General features: G+C 34.0%; 1 protein-coding gene across 1 annotated transcript in view; it reads right to left on the bottom strand.

Annotated features, from left to right (window-relative positions):
• The window catches only part of LOC118854797 (ephrin type-A receptor 5), a 109,710-nt gene that overhangs the window by 58,984 nt on the left and 34,650 nt on the right, over nucleotides 1–16,076 (bottom strand). Inside the window, exon 3 of the mRNA XM_036765041.1 lies at nucleotides 3,415–3,480. Within this exon, the coding sequence (XP_036620936.1) occupies nucleotides 3,415–3,480 (66 nt within the window). The remainder of the gene's footprint in view (nucleotides 1–3,414; nucleotides 3,481–16,076) is intronic.

Raw genomic sequence — 16,076 nt, 5'->3', positions numbered from 1 at the left:
GGAAGACCAATTTTTCCCTTTCCTGTTTTACTGATACTGAATCAAATGACACTAGGAAAATGGAGGAATTAGAGTTCTAATCCTCTGTTTAAGGCATTCAATAAATCTGAGGAACAGTGTGACTTGTGCTTGGAGAGTTATTGAGGTAGCCTTGGGTTCTGCAGAGTTTCAGGGTAGTTTTGAGATAAGGTTCTAGAGAGTAGGACCAGCGCTTTTCAAATAATGTTCTATAAGAGCCTCAAATCCAACAGCATGATTTAGACTTACTGTGAATAAACAGTTTGGTTGCTCATGTTATCATAGCTGAATATTTCTGCTTGTTGTATTATTTTCAGGTTCCAGAATAGACATGAATAATAATGGAATAACTTCTAGGAAATTCCATTCACATTATTAAAACAACATTTTGAAACCAGATTTCTGTGATTGAGAAGATGGGTCTATTCACAAAACCAAAAAGACTTCCTTAGTTCTTAAAGCAGACTTTTATAAAAGATGGTATTTTAAAAGGGCTTATATTTTCTTATATTTTCATAAAATAATGTTATTGGTTGTGTATTTCTTCAGCTTTTAAGGTGACTTATCCTTACATAGCCACTGCTATAGCATGCCTATTTTGGGACTGTTTTATTCTGGTTTTCTCCTTTTGATAATTTGGAAATCTTCAAATGGTAGTCCTGAACATAGATTAACAATTTTAGCTTTCATTATTTCCCATGATTTATTTTAGGTGGGTTTGTCTCTGTTCTAAGTAATTATAAGTGGAATTAAATATCAGTTTTAACAATGATCTACTTTCGTCTTACAAGAAATCAATTTTGAAGGATTGCTTTGGGCCATTCATAAATCTTCTCACTGTTCAGTCTTTAAGTTGTGAAACAATTATTTTGTCCTCTCTTTTAAATTTGGATTGACATTTTGAGAAATCATCTTTATGATACAAATTGGCCATAACTGACCATAATCTTTGTTTTCATAATATCCCCAATTCACCTTTCAGGAACTGATTTGGTACATACTATGTGTTAATTGATGTTTTCAGATTCCCACTGAGAAGATTTTTGTCTCTATTGTGTCTCTGTCCCTTAGTGTTGTGTAAGCTTCTTGAAAGCAAGAACTATTTCAGATTTGCCTTTGTATTTTCAGAGCTAAGTGCTGTGCTTGGCAGAATATATACATATATATATATATGTATATGTATATATATATACATATATATATATATATACACACACACATATATGTACATATACATATATTAAACCAAACCTTTCATTTCAGCAGTATTTGGAGCTCCTGGTGAGGAATTTTCATTGTTAAAGCAGATCAGTCACTTCTTCACAATTTGTAGTTTTAGAGAATTGACTTTGGAAATGAGGGATTAGGTGACTTGCCAGTGGCTCTAGAATATGTCAGAGATGGGACTTATCTATCCACTTACTATGTCAATATTGAACTTCATTTAAAAAGAAAAAAAGTTTGGGTAGGATACTGCATTTGTATGACACACAATTTGGTTACTAGTCTTTATGTATTCAAATATTTTTAAATAGAAGGAATTAAGCCACAAAACTCACAGCTTTCCATATTGGAAAAAATAGGAACATAATAGCAATTCAGATCTCTGTGATTCACCACTGACACTCCAAATATTAGAAGAGATATAAGAGCAATTTAGTAATTAAATGGGTACCATCTACTTAACTTTATCTTGAAGATTTATACAATTGAGATAATTTCTACATTTTGACCTGAGGGAACACTCTCTAACTTTGTAATGCAGTGTTTATTTCTCATTGTAAATGATCCACCTGTGTGTGTAGACATACATTTTTGAAATCTCTTAAAATTTTATTATATAGTAGGAACCTTGCAAGCAGCATATTAAAACATTGTTCTGGTATTCCTAGGATTCCATGAAATATATCTCAGAGATTTCAACTTTGATCATATTTTGACTAAAAATATTAACCCTATATAAAAACATAAAATTATACCCAGCAACTAGAACAAGTGGGTCAGTAGCAATTTTGGTGGTGGCAAGATATTTATGTATGACTTGTTTCAAACACATAAGGACTATATGCAAATAAAAGAAAAGCAATATTGCATGTCAGTTGCATGGTTCTTTCTGAAGAAGTGGTAAAGTCAATTCAACGTGAGAGCCGTAATATGATACTTTCAGATATGATATGACTCTTGCTCTATGGAAAGCATGCCAAATGTAGAATGGATATGACATCATTTTTACTGCCATTTGTTAATCCTTTTCTTTTTTTTATCCCCACCATATATCCAATCATTTGCTGAAATCTATTGATCTCTCCTCAACAAATTTCCCACTCATCCTGATCTCTCCAGTCACATGGTTACTGGATTGGGTCAGACTCTCATCATCTCTCACCTGGCCTATTCCAACAGCTTTTTTTATGATCTCCTTATGTCAAGTCTCTCCCACCACTAATCTATTTTTCCTAGAATTATCAAACTGATACTCCTAAAGCACAAATCAGACACTGTATTACCTGATCAAGAATGTTTTAGGCATTCGCTACTTTTGGGAAAAAATAAAACTTCTTTGTGTAGACCTTAAAATCCCTTACAATCTTGTTCTAACCTTTTAAAACTGATTTCATGTTAGTATTACCACCCTACAAATGCCTTATTTGGAGCCAAACTGGCCAAATTGTTGTTCTCCCAACATGGCATTCTAAATCTCATCTCTGCACATTTATACAGATTGTCTCCCACATATGGAAAGTTCATCTTCCCTTTTATCCAGTATTTCTTTGAATCACTATTTTCCTTCAGGCCTCAGTTTGACTGTCTATATCTACATGAAGATTTTTTCCCTATTCATCTAGTTATTAATATATTTCCTTCTATTCTTCCCCCAAAGAAAACAACATCAAAACAACATCAAAATAATTATACTTCTCTCTCAAAATAATTCATTCTCTCTCTCTCTCTCTCTCTCTCTCTCTCTCTCTCTCTCTCTCTCAGTGGAAAAGTATTGAGGCCAGGAAATACTTAATCTTCTTTCTTTGTATCCCCTACACCTAGCAGTGTATCTTGTACATAGTGTTTAAAAATAGTAACTGAATGAATACATTATAAACTAGAACCAGTTGTGACAGCTTTGATACATACAAATAGATATTGGACTCTGATCTTACATGTAGTATTTTCATATTTTCCAATATACATATATTATATATAGTTTGGTATAATTTATTACAGAATCATTTATTACATCACTTTGGGGCACCATCTTCACTTTAATGAAACAATATTGTTTTACATAGAGCCATCTTTAGCTAATAAGATGCACTAGTATAGGGCACATGAATGGGGAAAGAAAATTAACACTGTAAGTAAAACAAAAGAGTCAAAAAACTCAAGGGGAGCACTAACCATATTAGGCTTGGATGGGCAACAGCGCACAGGGAAGAAGCCCTGTCACAGTCACATTCACAGCAACTGAAAAGGAAAAAAAAAGCCCAAGATAAGGCATGGATCCCACTACTCTAATACCACATAAGAATATGTGAAACTTTTCATTTATCATTTTTTTTAATTTAAGGATTTAATCCTAAATGTATGGAAATGAATGGAATCAAAGGTTTGCTTTAGCAACTAGTCCATGTGAATGAACTTGAGTGACGGTTTGACATGTAGACAGGAAGACCTGAGTTCAAATCACTTACTAACCCTCTGACCTGAGTCAAGTCACTTAACCTCTCTTACCCTTTTCTTCCTCATCTATAAAATGTGGACAATGATGGCCCCTACCTCATGTCATTGTTTTGAGAGTCAAAACATATGTAAAGTATCTGCAAGCCTTAGAGTGCTATTTAAATGTTAATCCATATGTGTATTTGCGACTTGGTGGGTGCTTTTGCCTTTATTTAACTTATTCTGGGGGCAGTTCAAGTAAATCATATAATAGAATAATTATAAATTTGCCAAACGCATATAAAATTTTATCAAACTTAGACTGAAATTTTGAAATCAAGAATGATGTTTAGTATTTCATTCCTAATTCTCTTTCATGCACATCTCTTTCTATTTTTCTCTTTCATAGTAATTGGAGATAGCTACAGAATGTGGAAGATGCATCCATCACAGGATATATAATTCTTTCATTTTTAGTATCAGTTGTACTGTGAATGATATGGTTGCTGTCATAAAAAAATGGAATAGGTTGGCCACTGTAGTCAATGTCTACTTACTCCTCTTATTTTCACTGGAGAATTTATTATAGTTCTGAGAAAAGAAAAATCACACTTTAAATAAGGTGCCAAATAACTTTTGTCTATAGCAAAGTTTAGATAGCCAAATTTCTATTATGCCAACCTATCAAAAAGTCCTCATTTATATTGTTTCAAAATATCTCCCTACATCATTAACATAACAATAACTATCATATTGATACAATAATGCTGATAATACTGTCATTTGAGCTATTTGAGCATACTATTTTACATTTTGATATTTATGGTTTGTAAATTAAACTACATTATACCACAAAACAAAAATATATTTTATCCTAGCACCTACTCATATAATCTCAAAACCCAAATGGAGTCTAAATTAATGATATGTTTGCAATGATGTACTCAGGAAAGTATTTTTGTACTTCCAATTATATATGAATATCTTGAAAGTTCCTAGTATGTAAGGTAAAGATAATTAAGCTACCCTGTGAAGATATATCATCTAACTTGTTGCTCTCTTTTGTCTACCTAAGATCATGAATCTCACTTTGAGGAAAATGATCAGTCTAAAGTAGGGATGTATGCTTTTATAATATTTATGACTCACTGTGAGGTAGGTGAGATGGTGACGACTTTGGTTAAGACAACTGTTTCTTCCAGATTTTTCCAAGCTATAGTCAATATAGATTTTACTTGTATCATCAGATGCAACATGGGCAATATCACTGCTAATATATTGAGAGTAATATATTTTCTTAATACAATCCCAATACATGTATACCTAGACAAATGACACTCATTTGACAAATGCTGCTTCTGAGTACAAACATAATTATCTCAGAACCTTATATTTGGAAGGGACTTTAAACACCACATAGTCCAACCTCTTCATTGAATAGATAAGCAAATGAAGACTCAAATAGGAGAAATTGCTTGCCAAGATCATATAGAGAAGGTTGAGTTGAATAAGCACTTGAAGGTAGGCCCTCTAACTCCAGAAATGGTGTTCTTTCCATTCTATCATGTTGATTTCCTCACTAATGTATTATAAGACAGTCCTGCCTTAAACTGTCAAATCTCAATCTAATGTAATTCTGACAGTCTATAATTTATGCATCTATGTTATAATAATTTTTACATACCTTCTTTCCTAGGCACTGAGAAACATACCAGATCCAATACGCATTCTACTATACCACATTAGCTTCTAACTAGATAATAAAATATACAGATACTGTACTACAGCTGAAAATTGGTTACCAATAGACAATTGTTCTGTTTAGTTTAGGCAGAACTAGATTAGAGTCATTGTTTATAATAATGAGTGAAGTGTGGTGCTTGGGCTTGAATATTTACTTGGACATATGGCCCTAGGTAAGTCTCTCTGGGCTTCAATTTTGTTATTGTTGTAACAAAAATAATACCTTTATCTCTTACGTCACAAGTTTGTTTTAAGGAAAATAGCATTATAAACCATAAAGTAGAAGATCAGCTTAAGTTATTTATAAGGTCTATCTTTCCTTTAATCCCACTTCCAATATTGTCCTCCAAGATTACTCTAACATTAATTGATCTCTCATTTTGCTAAACTGTTGGAGCCCATATCATCTATTGTATGTGTTAGATACTTACTCATTAAAAAAGGGAAGTACTTTACCTCCAGAACTAGCCTGTGAGTTCATTAAAGTTAGGGATTAATCATTATGTTAGATCAAAGAGGATATTAAAGTGAATTTTAGTAAAAATAACATAATTTATTTTAGTAGTAGTAGTAGTAGTAGTGATTGAAATGGTTAGTAAACATCTAGAATAGCAAACAGAAATTAGAATCACCATGGCTTTGTAAGTAGCAAGTTATAGGAAACAACCTCATTTAGTCTTTTATCAAAAAGTCTTTTATCAAAGTTATTAGATTGGTTGGTAGATCAAGAAAATGCTGGAGATATGTTATCTATTTTTTTAAGTACAGATGTTTTTTTTTAATTCTTTTTTTTAGTTGCAAATTCTTTCTCTACCACTGTTTCTGTCCCATACATTGAGAGGACAAAAAAAAGCAAGACCCATTAAAATATGTATAGTCATACAAAAAAAGTGAATTAGCTATATTCTCAAAAAAGGGAAAAAGAAAGACATATATATCTATATACGTATACAAATGTATGTTATTTCAGTTTATCATCTGAGTCCATCAATTCTTTACCTAGATGTGGATAGCATGAGTCATTTTGAGTCTGTAATTGTGGTTGGTCATTGTTTTGCACAGTTACTGAATTATTATTTTTCTTTCAATTTGATTATCTTAATACATTTTTTTTGTTATTATATGCGATCATCCTGGTTGTGCTGTATCTGAAGTAACCCCCTTCATCATTTATTACAGGATGAAAATATTCCATCACATCTGGGTTAAACAGAGAACCACCTATACATTTAGAATGGAATAAAAGACTTCAAATTTATAAGTAAATGAGAGAGTGAGGGAATAGGATAAGGGGAGATATAGAAGAGTGTCTAGAGGATTAATGGGATTGGAATAAAGAGAGAATAATGTATATAATTGGAAGGCTATAAAAGTCTACTAAATTCAGATAGAAAGATGAGGATAAGGGGCAAGCATGTGAGGTAAGAGAGGATAAGAAGGGTTCTTTAAAGGGGGGATATGGGGTCCCAATTGGTGAAAGTCATAATAACAAGATCACAGTGATCAATATGAGATCTGGTGTGTCTGGATGTCTACACAACAGCATTGGCCTCTTTCTTTGGTATCAAATTTGCCCCACTGTTTGGGGTGGGGGTGGGGGATCATGAATATTCATGTTCTGGGGAATTTCAGACCCTGGGGGGTAGGTTAAGTAATAGTAGAGCAAGGTAGCAGGAAGAAACAAAATAGAGGAGTCAGGAAGGATAGGAAATAAGAGATTTATGCAAATATAAAATAAATATCAGGAGTAGAATTTATAAGGAAAAAAAGCAGGAGTACTAATCATGATCTCAGATAAAGTTAAAGCTAAAAAAAGATTTAATTAAAAGAGAAAAATAGGGAAAACTGTACTACATGTCAGCTGTATTAATATTGTTTAAACTATTTAAAACAACTTTACAGTATAATATTGGAATATTGCTGCGGTGTAGGAAATGATGAGTTGGTGGATTTAAAAATATGGAAAGACTTGGATATATGAAAGAAGATGTTATTCAACCTCCAAGAAACAGAGGACAAACAAGTATACTACAGTCTTGCATAGATGGATATGAATGTATATGTCTATATATAAGCATGATTATAGATATCTAAGTATATGTATGTGTACGTGCATGTATGGATATACACATATATGTTTGTATATAGCATATATGTTTGCATCTATGTATATATGCATATAAATGTGTGTATATATTTATGTGTATACTATATATACATACATGCATACACATATATGTATGTGTGTATGTGTATACATGCACAAACACATACTTTATTGTAGCCTTCTTGGGGGAGGAAGGGGGAAAACAAACTAAAAAGTGCACAGCAGAGAACAAAAGAAAACTTTTAAGGAAGCAAAGATGGACAGCTCTGAACACAATGTGTAGTATAGGTTTTCTTGAAATAGAAACTTATTGCTACATATTTTGAATCCTCTCTGATATTCTGCTGTGTGCACGGCAATGATTTTTTTTCTTTTCTTCTTTTGTTTTTAAGTTCTTTTAGTACTTAAGTTCAAAATAAATTAATAAAAAAATTAAAAGACATTATCTAAGAAAATTGCCCTGATATCTTAGAAACAGAAGGTAAAAAAGTCATTTAAAGAAGCCCCCAATCACCTCCAAAAGAGATCCCAAAATTAAAGGTCCAAGGGATATTTTAGCCAAATTCTGTAATTATCAGGCCAAGTAGAAAATAGTACAAGCAGACAGAATGAAACAATTCAAATACCAAAGAGCCACAGTAAGAATTACACAGGACTTGGCACTTTCTATATTAAAGGGTCACAGGGCTTAGAATATGATGTTCTGGGAGGCAAAGTAGCTTGGTTTACAATCAAGAATCAACTATCCAGAAAAATTGAGCATAAAATTTCAGGGAAAATGATAGACATTCAATGAAATAGAGGACTTGGAAACTTTCCTGATGAAAGGACCAGAGCTGAACAGAAAATTTGATATTCAAATACAGGACTCAAGAGGAGCATAAAAAGGTAAACAGGAAATTTAAAAGAAATGTTATTTAATATGATTAAATTGTTTATATCCCTAAACAGGAAGAAGTTATTTGTCACTGTTGAGAACTGTACCTTTATTAAGCCAATTAGAAAGCATATACATAGACAGAGGGTGTAGCTATAAGTTTCATTTGATGTAAAGATGAAAAAATTAAGGAGTTAAAAATTGTAGAGGAAAGTAGGAGGAAGAATATGATAAATTAAATTGCATGAAGAGGCACAAAAGATGTATTACAGTAGGGGGAAAAAAGGGAGTGGATAAGTAATGTTTGAACCTTACACTCATTGAATTTGGCTCAAAGAGTGAATAATACACACACAGTTGGTTATAGAAAGTTATTGTATGTTATAGGCAAGTAGGAGGGAAAAGAGGAAAGAAAAGGGAAAGTGGATGCTGATAGAAGGGAGGGCAGATGTAGGAGGGGAAATGAGAAAGAAAACGGGGGGCCGACAGAAGGGAGGGTAGACTGTGGGAGGTGGTGGTCAGAAGCAAACTCTGATGAGGAGGGACAGGGTGACTGAAGAGAGAAAAGTATAAAAAATACGATGGAGGGAAATACGCAGTTAGTAATCGTGACTGTGAATGTGAATGAGATGAACTCTCTCGTAAAATGGACGTGGACAGCAGAAAGGATTAAAAACCAGAATCCTACAATATGTTGTTTACAAGAAACACATTTGAAACAGAGAGACATGAGCAGAGTATAGGTAAAAGGGTAGAACAGAATATGTTATCATTTGGCTGAAGAAAAGCAAACAAAAAAAAAAAACAACAAAAAAGCAGGGGTAATAATCTTGATGTCAGACAAAGCAAAAGCAAAAATAGACATAATTAAAGAGATGAGAAAGAAAACAACGCCTTGCTAAAAGTTACCATAGACAAATGAAGTAATATCAATACTAAACATATATGCATCATGTGGTATAGTATCCAAATTTTTGGAGAAGTTGTGAGTTACAGGAAGAAATGGAGAGCAAAACTATAGTAGCGAGGGACCTCAGCCTCCCCTCTCTGAACTATATAAATCTAAACATAAAATAAACAAGAAGTTAAAGAGGTGAAAAGAATTTTAGAAAAGGTAGATATAATAGACCTCTGGAGAAAATTGAATGGAGATTGGAATATACCATTTTCTCAGCAGTACATGAAACTACACCAAAAATTGATCATGTATTAGGGCATAAAAACCTCACAATCAAGTGCAGAAAGGAAAATATTAAATGCATCCTTTTCAGATCATAACGCAATAAAAATTATATGCAACAAAATAAATCAAAGCTATCTATAAGGATATAAAAAACTCTATGTCACTCAATTAGAGAAATACAAATTAATAAAATTCTGATGTACCATCTTACAACCATAAGAAATTACAAATGTTGGAGAGGAGAAGGAAAACAGGCATACTAATGCGCTGTTGGTAGAGTAGCAAACTGGTCCAACCATTATGGATAACAAAGTGGAAGTACGCCCAAAGTGCTATACAACTATGCATGTGCTTTTACCCAGTAATATTATATCTGTATCCCAAAGGGATCCAAATTAAAAGGATAATTTCAAAAATATTTATTTCTACTTTGTTTATTGTAAGAAAGAATTGGAAATTGAAGTCATGCTCATCAGTTGTGGAATGGCTAGACAAGTTGTGGCATATTATAGTGATGGAATACTATTATGCTATAGGAAATAATGAGAGTTCTAGTTTCAGAAAAAAAAAAAACAATAGAAAAACATGGCAAGACCTGTATGAATGATGAAAAGTAAAGTGAGAATCACTGGGAAATCAATGCACACAGTAACAGAACATTGCAATGATGATCTGCTTTGAAAGACTTGGCTACTATGATCAATACAATGAAATCTGAGCAAAACATGAATTATAATTTTTTCTATTTATTTTTTTCTTCTTTTGCAATATGGCTAATATGGAAATATATTTTACATGATTTCACATGTATACTTGATAATATATTGCTCGCCGAGAGGGAGAGATCTGGGAATTCAAAATTTAAAAAGGAAGTAAAAATAAATTAATAATGAATTTAAAAAATAATCTCGCAAATATAAGACAGGCAAGGTATTTTTAGGCCATAGTTTGCTTAAACAATATCTGAGAGTTTCAGTGAACTTACAACTCAATATAAATCAACAATGTAACACACACACACACACACACACACACACAAATCTAATCCTGGATTATATTGAGAATCACAATATCCTGGAGGAATGAGGTGATAGTCATGCTCTTATTTGCCTTGCTAATTATTGCCTTTACCTGGCCTCTGGATGCATAAAATATGTAGGTTGGGTTTGCTTATACTGCACTATATGCTTTTTCCTGGCTCATCTCTACCCATTATTTCAGGTAACTTTCCAAAATAATTTTCCTACAAGGTCATTGACAGAAACTACAGAAAACAGTTTCCTCAAAACATGTATAAACTTGGAAAAGGCAAAGATAACAAATGTGAACTTTTTAAGATATTAGATGACCACAAAAATCCTTTTTAGTTCTAGCATTCTATGATTTCACTCAGCACATCTTTATGGAACTTAGGAAACCTTAAATTGCCTAAGTTTCTATTATTTTTCACTGTACAATAAAAATAGTGCTCTAGTGGTGTTTTATTGAGGTATGACCTAAATGATTGTCCAACTACCTGAAAGAGTTAAGACATCCACCTTCATAGCACTCATTCTGAGTGGCTGAAGCACTGATATTTATAGCAAAAAAAAAAGATGAAGAGAGGTGGAAATAAGTAGAAACACTCAAAAATTAAAACATAACGTATACAATTACTCATAATATTAGTGACCCGTGTTATAAAAGCAATGTATAGTGACTATCAATTATATTTTCTCTAGACATAAAAATTAAAGTATGTTAAGCATATTACTATAAAAATAATTATCTTAAAGGAAAAACTAAAATGTATTATTTTTCCTCCGCAGCAATAACTATTGAGCAAAATATCCTTTCCTCACTTATTCTGAAGCTCTGCATTTCTTCTCAAATAATCATATTTGGAGAAATAATCCTTAAAAAAGTTTAAAATACCTAATGATAGTTTCATATCCGTAACCAAAAGATGTATGAAGTAGTTTTAAAACAACTATTTCTCCTATTAGTATATAATGTATATTACATACTAATAGGATAGTACCGGCATCATAAAATTTAAAGTGATAAGAGACTTTATAGCTCCTTTAAAATTCACCCTTGCACAGTCATTCTCTGCCCAGAAGTCCAGATATTGGCATGGACTTGTCCAAAGAAATACAGGAAACAAGCAACAGAACCAAGCTGATAACTCAGATCCTCTGCCTACGGTACTCTTTCAATTCAATCAAGATGCTAAGTGGAATTCCAGGGGCAACTGACTATAGGCAAAATTGCCCATAAGTCATATTTCACTTGCCCTTGTTTCTCCCTTCTCCTGGTTCTGAATTATTTTCTTCCCTTTCCTCTTTTACTTAGCCTTGAGGAACTTGAACATGATTCAAAGGATTTTAAGTAGTTGTGATCATTAGAGAGCATCTAATTTATGGTTCCGAAGCTGGTTCCATAAACTTGTTTTTTTTTTTATTTATTTAATATATTTAGTTTTCAGCATTGATTTTCACAAGAGTTTGAATTACAAATTTTCTCCCCATTTCTACCCTCCCCCACTCCAAGATGGCATATATTCTGGTTGCCCTGTTCCCTAGTCAGACCTCCCTTCTGTCACCCCATTCCCCTCCCATCCCCTTTTCCCTTCCTTTCTTATAGGGCAAGATACATTTCTACACCTCATTGCCTGTGTATCTTATTTTCTAGTTGTATGCAAAAACTTTTTTTTTTTATTTTTGAACATCTGTTTTTAAAACATTGGGTTCCAAATTCTCTCCCCTCTTCCCTGTTCACCCACCCTCCCTAAGAAGTCAAGCAAATCAACATAGGCCATATGCGTATCATTATGTATAACCCTTCCACAATACTCATGTTGTGAAAGACTCACTATAATTTGCTTCTTCCTAACCTATCCCCCTTTATTGAATTTTCTCCCTTGACGCTGTCCCCTTTCAAAAGTGTTTGTTTTTGATTACCTCCACTCCCATCTGCCCTCCCTTCTATCATCCCCCCTTTTTTATCTTCTTACTCCTTTTTTCCTGTGGGGTAATATACTCAATTGAGTATGCATGGTATTCCCCCCTCAGGTTAAATCTGATGAGAGCAAGATTCACTCATTCCCCCTCACTTGACTTCTCTTCTCTTCCTACATAACTGCTTTTTCTTGCCACTTTTATGTGAGATAATTTAGCCCATCCTATCTCTCCCTATCTCCCTCTCTCAATATATTCCTCTCATCCCTTAATTTTATTTTATTTCTTTTAGATATCTTCCCTTTATCTTCAACTCACCCTTTGCCCACTCTCTCTCTCTCTATACACGCATACATATATACATACATACACACACATATACATATATATACATAAACATATATTCATATATGCATATTGTCTTCAGCTGCCCTAATACTGAGGTCTCATGAATCATACACGTTATCTTTCCATGTAGGAACATAAACAAAACAATTCAACTTTAGTAAGTCCCTTGCAATTTCTTTTTCTTGTTCTTTTTCTTGATTACCTTTTCTTACTTCTCGATTCTTGTGTTTGAAAGTCAAATTTTCTATTCAGCTCTGGTCTTTTCACTGAGAAAGCTTGAAAGTCTTCTATTTTATTGAAAATCCATATTTTGCCTTGGAGCATGATACTCAGTTTTGCTGGGTAGGTGATTCTTGGTTTTAATCCTAGCTCCATTGACCTCTGGAATATCGTATTCTAAATCCTTTGATCTCTTAATGTAGAAGCTGCTAGATCTTGGATTATTCTAATTGTGTTTCCACAATACTCAAATTGTTTCTTTCTGGTTGCTTGCAATATTTTCTCCTTGATCTGGGAGCTCTGAAATTTGGAGACAATATTCCTAGGAGATTTCTTTTTGGGATCTATTTGAGGAGGTGATCGATGGATTCTTTCAATTTCTATTTTGCCCTGTGGCTCTAGAATATCAGGGCAGTTCTTCTTGATAATTTCTTGAAAGATGGTATCTAGGCTCTTTTTTTGATCATGGCTTTCAGGTAGTCCAATAATTTTTAAATTATCTCTCCTGGATCTATTTTCCAGGTCAGTGGTTTTTCCAATGAAATATTTTACATTGTCTTCCATTTTTTCATTCCTTTGGTTCTGTTTTATAATATCTTGATTTCTCCTAAAGTCACTAGCTTCCACTTGCTCCAATCTAATTTTTAAGGTAGTATTTTCTTCAGTGGTCTTTTGGACCTCCTTTTCCATTTGGGTCATTCTGCCTTTCAAGGCATTCTTCTCCTCTTTGGCTTTTTGGAGCTCTTTTGCCATTTGAGTTAGTCTATTTTTTAAGGTGTTGTTTTCTTCAGTGTATTTTTCAGCATTTTTTTTGGGTCTCCTTTAGCAAATCATTGACTTGTTTTTAATGGTTTTCTCTCATCTTTTTCATTTCTCTTTCCAATTTTTCATCTACTTCTCTAACTTGCTTTTCCAACTCCTTTTTGAGCTCTTCCATGGCCTGAGACCAGTTCATGTCTTTCTTGGAGGCTTTTGTTGTAGGCTCTTGGACTTTGTTGACTTCTTCTGGCTGTATGCTTTGGTCTTCTTTGTCACGAAAGAAAGAATCCAAAGTCTGAGACTGAATCTGGGTGCGTTTTCACTGCCTGGCCATGTTCCCAGCCAACTAACTTGAACCTTGAGTTTTTCAGCGGGGTATGACTCATTTTAGAGTTAAGAGAACTATGTTCCAAGCTTGGGGGGGCCGGGTGCACAAGTTCTGCCACACCAGCACTCCTCCTTCCCCAAGAACCCCCAACCAGGACTGAATTTAAATCTTCAGCAGGCTCTTCACTCCTGGTCTTATCTGCCACTTAATTCCTCCAATCAGGTGGGCCTGGGTCCTGAAGAAACTGCAGCTGTAGTTGTGTAGCTGCTCCACCTCCGCTGCGCCCAGGGCAGTAGTCGAACCGGGAACTCCTTCCACTCCTGCAGCTTTTCCCACTAACCTTCTGTGTTGTCTTTGGTGTTTGTGGGTTGAGAAGTCTGGTAACTGCTGCAGCTCACTGATTTGGGGAGCTAGGGCATGCTCCACCTACCTCCTGGTCTGGTTGGTCCGTGCTGCCCACGCTGGGCTCTGCTCCCAGCTCCGTGTGGGATAAACTTCACCCAGAGACCATCCAGGCCATGCTGGGCTGGAGCCCTGCTTCCCTCTGCTATATTGTGGGTTCTGCAGTTCTAGAATTTGTTCAGAGCCATTTTTTATAGGTTTTTGGAGGGACTCGGCAGGGAGTTCATGCTAGTCCCTGCTTTCCAGCTGCCATATTGGCTCCATGCCCCCATAAACTTGTTTTTAAAATTATTTTGATAACTAATTCAGTGTAATTGGTTTCTTCTATGTTCCTATGTATTTCAGTTTATGTATTCAGAAACATTCTGAGAGGGCATACACAGATTTCAGAATTAAACCAGACTGCTGTGAACAAACAAGGTTAAGAATCACTCATTTGATTCAATGAGATAACATCCATTTAGTCTTTCTTTTAAGAGGAAACAGAGGCCAATAAGTGTGAAATTCCTTATCTGATCTATGTCCTAGACTCAAGTAAAATATCCTAGAACATATATTATGTCCTAGAACTAAAATTCACAGTTAGTCTTCTGATTCCCCTAATCCTCTTTGTATTCTAACATACTGCAACTAACAATAGCCTCTTACTTTTCTCTGGCCCTTCCTTACCAAATCTATCCTTCCTTCCTTGTTATTCCAATCAATACTTCTATTCAATAAAAAATGCTTCTTTTAACTAAGCCTTAATATAGACCTAATTATCTCACTAAATTAACTCTCACCTGAGTGTGCAAATGATCTGTTCATTTAGTTTTCTGAGAAAGTATCTGTTAACCTAAATGAATGACTCATTGGTAGAACATATTAAAGAGGAATGTTAGTATCAACTCCTTCTACCTATCAAGTCATAAAATACATGTAAGCAACATTGTAGCTAATATACTTATTGTTTTAAAATTGGAAGATAATATCTAGTCCAATCTCTTCATCATACACATAAGAAATTGAAATCGGACAATGTTGATTGACTTGTTCAGGTCACAAAGATAGCGATCAGAGTCTCTGATTCCAAATACAGTAGTGAGTATCGTTTCCCATCTTTCTTTTTAGAAATTTTTCTCTATGACCTATATCACAAATATAACTTTTGCTCCATAAAGATGGTATAATTGGATGCAATTTTTATTTTAACTTAAATATTTCATTCTATCATTATACCATTGTTGATTAGAACAATAATAATAAAGGTTACTATGTCTAGGAAATATTAAAATAGTATTTTGTGTTGGAGCCTGGAAAGCCTGGGTCCAAATCCTACCTCTGACTATATGACCTTACTCCTCAGTTGAATATCTTCAGAGAATGCCAATAAATCATGAAAAAAGTTCTCCAGTACTACACAAATAATTTACAAAACGAATTGGCAAATAAATTGAAAATCACCAGGTAATTTTTTTCAGGCACATACATATAGATCACGATTGGCCCTTCCAGAT

The sequence above is a fragment of the Trichosurus vulpecula genome, chromosome 6, assembly GCF_011100635.1.
Source record: "Trichosurus vulpecula isolate mTriVul1 chromosome 6, mTriVul1.pri, whole genome shotgun sequence".
Lineage (NCBI taxonomy): Eukaryota > Metazoa > Chordata > Mammalia > Diprotodontia > Phalangeridae > Trichosurus > Trichosurus vulpecula.
Note: the sequence above shows the minus strand (reverse complement) of the source record. Positions and strands in the feature narration are given on the sequence as shown.